This window comes from Mastomys coucha, unplaced genomic scaffold, assembly GCF_008632895.1.
Source record: "Mastomys coucha isolate ucsf_1 unplaced genomic scaffold, UCSF_Mcou_1 pScaffold22, whole genome shotgun sequence".
NCBI classification, from domain to species: Eukaryota; Metazoa; Chordata; class Mammalia; order Rodentia; family Muridae; genus Mastomys; species Mastomys coucha.
The window spans coordinates 229,807,313-229,818,873 of record NW_022196905.1 but is presented as its reverse complement, the minus strand read 5'-3'; the positions used below and the strand labels follow the sequence as shown (position 1 = coordinate 229,818,873).

The following is an 11,561-nucleotide window of genomic DNA, read 5'->3' as shown; positions in this document are numbered from 1 at the left end:
CGCTGAACCCCCTCTGTCACTTGGAAGCTGAGAGGATCGTGTCCCTGCCGCCCTGCGGCTCCCCTGGGGAGCATGGACCCTTAATAAAACGTAAGCCAGGGCCTGTGACAGGCACGCACTAAGCCTTCTTGTCTCCTCTTCCCATTCCTGGGAAAGTTCCTCCTAACTGTCAACATCTAACCTGAGCCTGTGGCCCCAGCTCTTACTCCAGGTCTGTCAGCATCAGGGGACTCCCCTTTCAAATACATCTCAGAGCCTTTGCCCTTCCTTACCCAGGGCTTCCCACCTGAACTAGCCACATGGCTTGTGAAGGTCCTCGCATACAACCCATCCCCCCACAAGGAAGGTCAGAAAAAGCAGGGATCTTTGGTCACCCTTCACAACTTTATCTTTAATTCCTAAGGCACTGCAGGGCCTCAGTGGGGAGGCTACAGAGCACACAATTAACTAACATGGACCATATTGAGGTGGGTGTTCCTGGAACACTTTCAGGTAGAACCTTCTAGTACGCAGTCAGGACTGAGGGCTTGTGGGCATCACAGATAAGCAAAAATGAGAAGCTACTGGAAAAAGGGCAAGCTGTCTGAGAAGGACAAAGAGATAATACAGGAGAAGATGGAAGCAGCAGAGTTGAACCAGAGCTCTCCACAGAGCCAGGGAGGAGGCCTGGTCCTTAGACCTCCTGCTTATAAAGCTCAAAAAGGCTTTAACCCTCTCTGCTCCAAAGTGAGCTGTACAGCAGCTGCCTTAGAGGACTTGGTGGTATTTAAATGGGCTAATGCAACCCAATGCTCTGACTCGGCTCTGGTCCTGCTGCTGGCTCAGGAAAGGGCACATAGGAGAACCTGGGACCCGCATTATTTCAGGGAGTGCTCTGGGATCAGGGGACAGTCTGTCCTCTCATTATGTCACTGAGTCTTTCCTGTATCCCGAGGCAAGCTATCGGAAGCTCCCTCTGCTGTCCTCCTTCCAACTGTTGACTCCGCTGTTTCCTGGTCACTTCCCAGGTGTTTCAAGCTGGAATATGGTGCAGAGAGAGGCAGAAAGGGCTCAGCCCCAGAGCCACCTCAGCTGGAGGCTGGCCTTCAGTTCTGATGTTCAGACATGAACTCATTCTCTCCTGATGTTTCAAACAGCAGCAGTACAACCAGCCCTGGCTACCTCAAACATGAGGGAGACAGTTGCTGATGGTAGGAGAAGCCAGGTTTCTCCTGTAGGAGAAACAGGCTGGTGTAGCAACTAAATATGAGAGCATTCACAAAACAGCACATGCCTGGCCCAGGCTGAGACAGTACTCTAGTGGTATGACATCAGAATTTCACCTCAAGCTGGTTTGACATTCCTATAAAAAGGCTGTGTAAGGGACTCAATGTCGGACCTGAACCATCCATTCCTATCACTTATAAAATGGGAAAAGAAACCCTAAAACATCGTATGTATACACAATTATATACACAATGGGATATTACATGACCATAAAGGAGGAAATCCTATCATATGCAGCAACATGGACGGACCTGGAGAATATTAGCTTGAATGAAACAAGCCAAACATAGTAAAACAAACCACACATGATTTCACTGAATGCTGTGGAATAGAGCACAAGTCTCTACAGATGGGGAAAGAGAGAGACACATGAAGGAGATAGGGAAGGTCACTGGGAAGCAACCTCAACAGCAGGTCACCATGGGCTCATGTGCAGGATACCATACCACTGTGGGCCCACTGACAATCCGGTCAGTATGAGCTAACTATTAATTTTAAGTACTTTTAGTTCATCCTTTAAGAGTAAGTTTCCTTCAACTGTTCATTTTTGTACTGTTTTGCTTCTAGTTTTATTCTGTTTTGGTTGATGCAGGTCAGCTCTGAATTCTTGGGCTTGACCACCCAAGAAGCCGGTTCTGTAAGTATGTACCGTACATACTTACAGCATACACACATATAAGCATGGCCTATAAACCCAAGCTTTCCAGAAGCTCTACAGTTTATTAGCAGATATATGTATTTAACATGATTACATACTGATAACTGGTTTTTAGTGCAGTTCTTAGGAAACTATGGAGCCTGGAGGGGCTATCTGTTTGCATCTGGGTGGGTTTGTTTGTTTGTTTGTTTGGCTGTTTCCTGTCCCTGGTGTGTGGCAGGTCAGAGCACAGCAGGCTATCACCTTCTCATTTAGTTTTTCTTCTGCAACACAAAATCGGAAGTGGCTGGAAGCTACATGGAGACAACTGTGTACCAGAAGGTCAATGAGATTATCTCCAAGACCTCAGAGCTTACAGCTTCTGATTGCCTCAAACTGTCTTTTTAAATCTCTTTTTGTGCATTGTAAAACAAATGTATGTTTGTTGCAGGTGATCTGGTCGACCAGATAAGCTAGGAGAGCACTCTATCACTACTGAATATGATATTTCTGTAACTATCCCCCTCTTTCACAATGCCACCTCCTGAGGAAGTGTGTATGTGGCCTTGATTGTCAGGGTTATTATGGACAAGCAGGTGCCACCAGGGGCGACAGGAGAAGAGGACAAGATTGTATTCTACGCAAGACAAAAACAAAACAAACAAAAAAAGCCTGCACGAGCAGAGAGGCACAAAGGCAGGAAGACCCACAGGTGCTGGGGAATTGAAACTGCGCTTTGTCTAGACAGAGTTTGAAGAGAAAGCAGACAGGGAGGGAAGGCATGTGCTTTAGGGGCGATGTATGGCCTGGGACCAGGCCTCTGAGTGCAGTGTGAACCCTAGTAATTCCACCAATCCAATACAGAGGCAAAAATTGGTTAAATAAAAAAAAAAAAAAAAAAAAAAAAAAAAAAGGTAGCAAAGCACCTTACCTGCTGATAGAACTCGTCGTCTTTGGGGGTCAGGTAAGGAAGCCAAGTGTCTTCAAGCTCCTCCAGGAGCCTCAGTTTCTGGTTAAAAATAAGAATTACATATTACTGAATATAAAGTGATCTCAAGTATAGGGTAATATCTTATCTTCCAACAAAACACACACACAAATCTTAATGGACTTCAATGTAGACGCTTTTAACCATCTTTAATTGTAAGATATACAAAGCATCCGATCAGAAACGACCCTGCTCGCTGCCCCGTTCCCCGCGGCAATCTCACTCACTTCTCTTGCATCTTTGTCATCGGGGTCTTCTCATGACCTAGGTGCCCCAGGGATGGGTTAATACAGTCTTCCAGCATAAACCTTCCTGTCCGCACAGCCTGAGGCAGTTAAGCTTTCTGTGACAGCACCCCTTGAAATACCAAGTAAAGCATAGCCATCTCCTCTTGGAACACTGGGGTATCTGGGGTGCGTACCCCTGCTGTAAACATTTATTTAAAGGTGTTCCCTTTTCAAGTTATCTCATTTTATGTGTGAGTGTTTTGCCTGCATGTTTGTATGTGCATCACATGCTTGGCCAGTGCACATAAAGGTCAGAATTCTATCTGACCTCCGGGAACTGGAGTTGCAGATGGCTGTAAGCTGCCATGAGGGTGCTGGGAACTAAAACTGAGTTGTCTGGAAGAACGAGAAGTGCTTGTAACTACTGAACCATCTCTCCAGTCCCAAATAGTGCCTTCTTAAAGGTAATCTTTCATCTCTAAAGCATCTCCGACTTAAGAGATGTTAAGCTTCTTTGCTTTCTTTTCCAATTTTATGAAGCACTATTCTGTAAGAATCCATCTAGCATTGTCTTCTTCAAAGAGCATTCACTATTTGGACAAGTAATTACAACAAGGAGATTTTACAATGCTTGGCCTTATATTCAGGCATCTATGGAGCCTGTGTTTGCATGTAACATATATACAACATAAATGAGTGTAACACACACACACATACACACACACACACACACACACACACCTGTTCATACTAGTTAACTGGAAGAAAAAAACAGCAGAAAGAAGTTTTCAAATAATATTGGAAGTTTTAAAGCAGATCATCAGGGCCATTGTTAGGAAGCAATGACTCACAAAGAACAGGAAGGTACATCGCTCTGGACCAGTGTGGGCCTACCAGAGAGGGTAGAGGTCAGCACAACCAAACTGTGTTTTGTTCCCCACCAACTCTAGAAGACCCTGATCTTATACAGTGCAGCACACACCCAAACAGACATGGCAGCCCCGCGTACTAACCTCTCCACCCCAGGAGAGCTGCCTTTGCTCACAACCTACAGTGACCAGAGCAGTTCGGAGCAAGCATCTCTTCTGACTCAAAAATTCTAGACCTTTTACATTATAATCCAAAATAGTAACTAAAAGGGAATAGAAATAAACTAGAACACACACAACAAACAAAACGGTATGTTCTATTTCGCACACAAGTCTATTTACCTGATCAGTCTTCCATTTTGATGGTATTTTCTTACCTCTAACTCTGAATGACTTCCTATCTAGGTGTGATCACTGACTATTAGGAAGGACCTATTATAGTAGCATAGCACAAATCATTTAATTCATTAATTGGCTAATGTTTTATCTTCTTTCAGCAGCAGCCACTATCAGATATAAAAAGGACTAATGATATTTCCATGAATATGCATTCTCATATTTATGTGCACTAACACCACCTTAACCAAAACCTACACTTCAATTTTCATTTGAAGCTCAGGAAAGCCTGCATTTCCCTGTGATCTTTTAACTAGTTCTTAGGATGTTTTATAAACACAAAGCACTACAATATTTATAAATGCCACCAAAAAAATTAAACACTGAATAATTCAGAAGTTCCACCTTACAAATACCACCTTAAGAATCTCTCCATGAGAGGCTACCTTTAAACCTAAGCCATGTATAAGGAATGTATTTCCAAGAGAAATTCCATACTTCTTCTAAGATAGACTAAATATCAAGAGAGCTACTTCACAGGCCCACAGGCATCAGTGGAGGATGGAACTGTTTGTAATTAATGCTTCTACCAAATCATTATATAAACAAACTCAGCTGGGGTGCAGACCATCAGACATGTAAGGCGTTACACTTGAAAGGCTGTGCCCAATGATAACATTCCTCAAAAAAATGTTCCTACTATGCAGAAAGAAGAACATTGTCTTACTCTGCAGGAATTTTGCTTCCAGCATCTTCAACACTGTAAAACACCTATTGACAATAACTATCTACCACTTATTTAAACATATTACCTATTGATTCTTAACATGGTATCCAATACAAAACCACAAACTTATGCTTCAGGGCGTGTTTCAGGAAAGACATCCTCTTGCCCTTTGCAATGACACATTTGTTGGTGAAAGCTCACAGCCAAACACACTGAGGACAGGAGGGGAAACCAGCTCTGGGATTCCCTTGTGCCCAATGCCAGCTGGTCACTACGGCACACAGGTTGGAGGCAGAGGGGCTCACGCTGGATTGGCATCTTGGGCCAGCAATTGTGCCTTGGTGAATCCACAGAGTTGGGACCTGTAGCACACTGTTCTCCTCACAAGCTTTGTGGCTGTCACACTTGTGACAAACATATCAAGCTACTCACAAATGTCACACAGCCAGAAAGGGCTCAGAGCCTGTCTCTCCCACCAACGGGAGGGTCTCAGAAAAGTCCTCCCTGGCCCTCCTGTGCTGGCAACGGCCTACGACCACAGCTTTCCAAGGAAAGGAGCACACACCACCTTACATTTAAAAGGCTGCAACTCAAAACCACAAAACGTAGAATGTCGGAAACTGTAGGCCTTTGCTTCTACATGGCTGGGAAAGCTGAGCTGTCTGAGCTCACAGATCTTGCCAAAGACATGGTTTGAGATTCTGATGGAAATCACCTAAAAAGATGACCCGGTTTTAAGTCCTGTCACACGAGCGTGCCTTATGCACAAATGGAGTGTGCTTCTTCTTGTTCCGCCTCTCTTTTCAGCCCATTAGATGCTGCTGCTGACAACTCTTAGTCGGCACCATTTCCCAGGTACTAGTTTGTTTGTTTGTTTGTTTGTTTGATCTGACAGTAGGCCAGGCTAGCCTAGAACTTGCTATGTATCCAGGCTGGCCTCAAATCCAAGGTCTCCTTCTGCCTCAGCCTCTCGAGTGCTGGGATTAGAGGTATACTCAGCACATCCTGCAGCCCCTGTTAATAATTTTTAAACTATGAATGATATTTTGAACTGGACAATACAAATTTAATTCTATTAAAATTAACAAACAGCTACTGTGAGAAATACAATGCGTCTTCCAAGGATTTAAAGCAAGTAGGAAACTGGCCTGGTCCTTAAGCAAGGTGTGAATGAATAGGAAGATGCCTCTCAAAAAGCAGGAAACAGCTGAGCCAAAGAAAGTAAAAGCATACACGGTTTAATATACCATATTCCTGGGGCCGGAGCGAGCGGAGCTGTCCTAAGTTCAATTCCTAGCAGCCACATGATGGCTCACGGCCATCTATACAGCTACAGTGTATTCATACACATAAAATAAATAAATAAATAAATAAATCTTTAAAAAAAATACCATATTCCTAAAGTCAAGGAAACATCTCAGTATTTAAAAAGTCAGGATTGCCACCCCCATACTCAATGAAGATGCAGCACTGTGCAAAACAAACAGGGCAGGTAGATTTCAGGGCACAGATTATAACTTCTGAAGCCCAGAGATTCCTCAATCTCTCCCAACCTCAGTTCTCTTATTGTAATGCAGCTATGAAGTAAAATCCAGCATTAGTAAAATTGCATTAGTAAATACAGCAATTTGTAAACTATGCAGATTGTAGGCAAGTGAGAAGCAGGTGAGGCGGGGTGTGTTCTAGACAACAGAGCATGAGTCAAACCCTGTATTCCGGGGCTCAGGGCTAGTTCCTGGAGATATGATCTGGAGCTGCTGTCTCAGGAAGCAACACATGCAAGCAGGTAAGAGCACTGTTTAGTGCATAACAAGCCCAGAGCACACCTGGCAACCACACAGTCTGACTTATTAGTGTCTAGAAGAGTCATGATTAATAGTTATTAAGACCAACAATGGAATCTATATGAGCCCACCTACTTATACTTTAGAACATAAATCAATCCTACTTGAGAACTCAAGAGAAATTCATACACACTTTCCATTAAAGTTTATGGATATGTATGCGCATGTATGTGCTACAGCTTAACTAGCTGTTGTGAACACAGCGCCGTATCCCATAGGAACAGTCACCAGGAAAACCCAAGTCAACACACCTCACCTAGAAAGCACTGTATCCCATAGGAACAGTCACCAATGACAGTGATCTGGAAGAATTGCCAGACAGAATTAGGAGAGTGACTACAGCTGCGTTCAGTTAACTCCAAGACGATGTGCGTTATACTCCTAGAAGAGGGAAGGGCCTGTAACATAGGCAAACTATGTGATAAAGAGCTAGGAACCCGGGACATAAAGTGCTGCGGTGTAGAAAAGAGCAACCAAATAAGCTAAGCTTCTTAAAATAACATCGACTTGGAAATTTCAGCTACATGAGAAAAAGACAGTTGCAAGTTTTGGAAATGAAAAACACTGTTAGAGAAATGAAACTGACTTTGGGACAGGGTCTTGCTATAGTTGAGTCTCACTGTGAATTTACAGCATTGCTGCCTCTGTTTTGGTACTGGGATAACAGGTGCAACCACCGTACTTACCTAAGAGAATAAATTCATATACGGGATGAATGCTGGACTCGGCACACTTAACAAAGAAAACTGATGAGTTGAGAGAGTACTAAGAAATATCATAAAATTTTTTAAGAGACAAAGGGTTCAAAAGAGAAAGGGCAGGAGATGTGAAAGCTAGGTGGAGAGGTTTCAATTTATGTTGAAACTGTAGAATAGAAAAGATGTGGTGGAACATATCCCGAAATACAAGATAAACGGAAATGAAGAAGAGGTGCATCCGTGGCTCTGTAGACACTAGCAGATGGGGGCGATACCTCTAAAAGGCTTATGAGAAATTAGGCTTAATCTTTACAATTTGTTTAATTTTTTTGAACTGGTGAGTGTGACGTACAAGTTTGTATGTCCATATACATGTATGTGCATGTGGAGGTCAGAGGTCAGCTGTGATTTTTCAAATTGAAATGTGTTTTTCTGTGTATGGGCGTTTTGCCTGCACAGATGTCTGTGCATCATGTATATCCCTGGTACCTGTGGAATCCAGAAGAGGACATTGGATACCATGCAACTGGACTTACAGATGGTTGTGAGTCACCCTGTGAGTACTAGAAACTGGAAGTGCAACCAGTGTTCTTAACCACTGAGCCATCTTTCCAGTCCCCTGATGTTATTATTTGCTTAGGTTTACTTCTATTTTGCTATCCGCCCATCTGTCTGTCTGTCTATCCTTCCTTCCTTCCTTTTCTTCTTTTTTTTTTCCTTTAAAGACTTTAATGTTCTTTGTCACATTGTTACATGCATACCTTCTGCTCCTTAAGACCCACAGATCAAAACAAACTATAGCTCTCCTGGGGTCACAGGACTTCTTCCAATCTCCCTTTACAAAGAGTGAGCGTTCACTGCAAACCCGGGTTTCAGGGGGGTTAGTTACTTCCATGTCCATCTGAAGCGGTAAGCTTGTATTCTCTATTTTCCTATAGTCTACTTTCTGTCTCAACATCCAGAGGTCCTGCGGGACGGAGGCTTTAATCTAGCTGATTACCCTTTCTGTGAGGGTCCTTCCATTGTGTAATGCCTTCCTGTCTCCAATCCCAGCTACGACTTGTCTTCTGGCGTTCCTTTAATGTCTCATTCCTGCCATCTCTGTGGTTTTGGGGCAAAGGGCATGCACATACTGTGATGCAGGAAGGTGCAGAATTCTTTAGGATTAAGATTCTTAGCAGGAGATTACCCAGGTTACAGTGACTCATAGGACTTTGAAGGGTTCTGACTCATGCAGTGAAACTGTCCTCCTAGTATCAATTCAAAAGGTCATCAGCAGACTCAAACACCAGTTATTACCAAACTTGTACATTTTTAGCAAACTGACTAGTGAAAAACAAGTTCTCCTGCTCCAATTTACATCCTCTCTGAATCAGGTTAAGGAACTCTTCATGTATCTATTAGCATTTGTAGTATCCCTTTGTGAAATGCATGATGGGACCTTTTAGCTACTTCCTCCCGACCTCCCACTGGTGCTTATACCTTCCCTCCTCCTACAGCTACAAATCTACTCTGTTACTATGGGAAGACAAGGAATTCAGGGGTCGATGTAATTCAATCACTGAGATGTGTGTCATCTCTCCTTTTGCTGAGCAGCTGTCTAGGGAAGGCCAGGGTCTCCAGCAGAGCCGCCTTCACGCATCCTGGATAACATGCCACTTTCCATGTTCTCCTTAATTAAGATGGCAATACTTGGCCTCCATTCAACCAAGTTAGTGCAACATTTTTTAATCTCAAAAACCTCTCTTTTAAGGAGAAAAACTCAACAACAACAACAAAAAAAACCCCACAGATTCAAAATAACACACGTGAGCTCTTCAGATAACTTGAAAACCAATTTACTTGTCCCACTAACTTAACTTTTTAAAGTTCTCAGCGCTAATCACCATGTTGGGGGATGTACAGTCCAAGTTTCAAATGGGAAATGGTCTGAAAAAAACTGACAAATGACTGCAAAAGCAACTGAAGGGAGGCCAAAAGGAAAGTATAGTTACTGGGTGACGGGGATGTTTACATACCTGCAGAAGATGATATTAATATCAAAGCAGTCCATGTAACAGGACAGTATGTAAGACCCTGTCCTAAGGACCAGTGACTCCAAACACTTGTATAGTGTTTGGGCCCTGACTACTGCACTGCATGTGGATACTAAGTTCTTTAGGTTAGCTCCAGTTTCTTCTGCTGAAACCAGAGATGCTACTTACTGAGACTCTGCCCCACACTACCACACAGGCTTTGATTGTGTAAGTGAACCGGACCACCAAGGCTAACGAGAGCAACTGCCGAGTTTAGAAATCCCTTGCGGCCCTTTCTACTGACATCCTAGCTCTGAGGACCTAATAACAAACTCTTTGACATTTCCAAGAGGCAAAATCCCTCCTGTTCAGAAGAAAAAGCCAAGTTCTCTCAGCTGTGTTCAGGACACTTAACATCCTGAAATCATACACCTTGGTAGTCCATCCAAAGGTCAGGGGTCAGAGCTCCATGAGACTTCGCCATGTGTCTGGCCCAGCTTTAGCACAATCAAACTTAGCACTTCACTGCTAGCAGTCCAACTGCAAACTGGCACACTTGAGACCAGTAGGATTTTGGATTTCTTTGTAATTATACAAAGCTTTAGCCATTAAACCAAGATCAAACAACCTGCCATGGGAAAGTAGGTGCACACGTTGCTGCTGTAAAGTCATCAGAAGCAACTCAGTGACTGTCCACTTAATAAGCCTTTGTTCTCCAGTCCCGCATGGGCTCTCTCCTGCTTCCAAAGCACGCTCTGCATAAGAAGACAGTAGATGCCTCCCCTTGACTTCTAGAGTCAAGCAACTGACTTCTAGGAGACCGGATGTTACCTCACAACAACGAAAAGTCCTTAGCTCCTTACAGTTGGATCAACTAATAGTTTTGTCCGGCAGTGATTAAAAAGTTAGAGAAATACCCACAGAAATGACTTATTTAATAACTGTCCCATAAGTTCCAGGTATAAAACAAGGTTCCAGAAAGTCAATATGCTTTCTTTATTTTCACTACTTCATGACTGAAGCACAGAATAGAAGCCCATGACTTCATTAGCATGCATTTTAATCTTATTTCCGTATGTGCATGTGATGCTTTCAAGTTTTTGTTTCCAGCTATACCATGAAGAATAATCCTAATGCATTAGTTACTTCCCTCACTGCTGGGTCAAAATACCTACGCAAAGCAACCTAAGAACGTCAGAGGTGGTTTGGGTCACTATCGGCCATGGCAGAGAAGTCCTGCAAGCAGAAGTTGGATAGTAAGGGCACCTCTCCAACCCTCCCCATCTGACCCAAACCTGCACTTAAAACTGTCTCCACATACCGTACCTTGAAAATCCTCACCAATACCAGGGATTCGACAAGACCAAAATCAAAGCCAACCTTCTCCTTTCCGGCCTTTCCTGCACACATTTCTCGTGTTTCTAATCCTGTGTCAACAGCACCATCAGGCTCACTATGAAATCTGGGATTCTAGATCCTGCTCCTCCTCCTCCTCCATTTCATTCATACTTATTAACTTTGCAATCTATTTAATCTACCCTCTTTTAAGTAAAGATAAGGACCCAACAGCCAATGGTAGAAGCCACCCAAGTGTCTATAATGCATAAGTCCTAAGCAAACTGTAGTTTGCACACACTAAGCAATACTACTCAGCCTTAAACGGGGATAAATTTATACATTCTACAACATAGATGCATCTTGAAGAGATTATGTTAAATTAAAGTAAACCAGTCACAAAGGGCCAAATACTGTACAATTCTAATGGTACTGGGCACCTAGAATGGTCCAACTTTAAAAAGGTAGAAAAAAAAATGGGACTAGACAGATGACTCATAATTAAAAGCACTGACTGACTACTCTTCCAGAGGACCTAGGTTCAATTCCAGCACACACATGGTAGCTCAGAGCTGCCTGTAACTCCAGTTACAAGGGATCCAGCACTCTCTTCCAGCTT

General features: G+C 43.2%; 1 protein-coding gene across 3 annotated transcripts in view; it reads right to left on the bottom strand.

Annotated features, from left to right (window-relative positions):
- Fto (FTO alpha-ketoglutarate dependent dioxygenase) overlaps positions 1-11,561 on the bottom strand; it is a 356,383-nt gene that overhangs the window by 263,265 nt on the left and 81,557 nt on the right. For all 3 annotated transcript variants that reach the window (XM_031340849.1, XM_031340847.1, XM_031340848.1), the window contains one exon: positions 2,835-2,912. In XM_031340849.1, the coding sequence (XP_031196709.1) occupies positions 2,835-2,912 (78 nt within the window). The remainder of the gene's footprint in view (positions 1-2,834; positions 2,913-11,561) is intronic.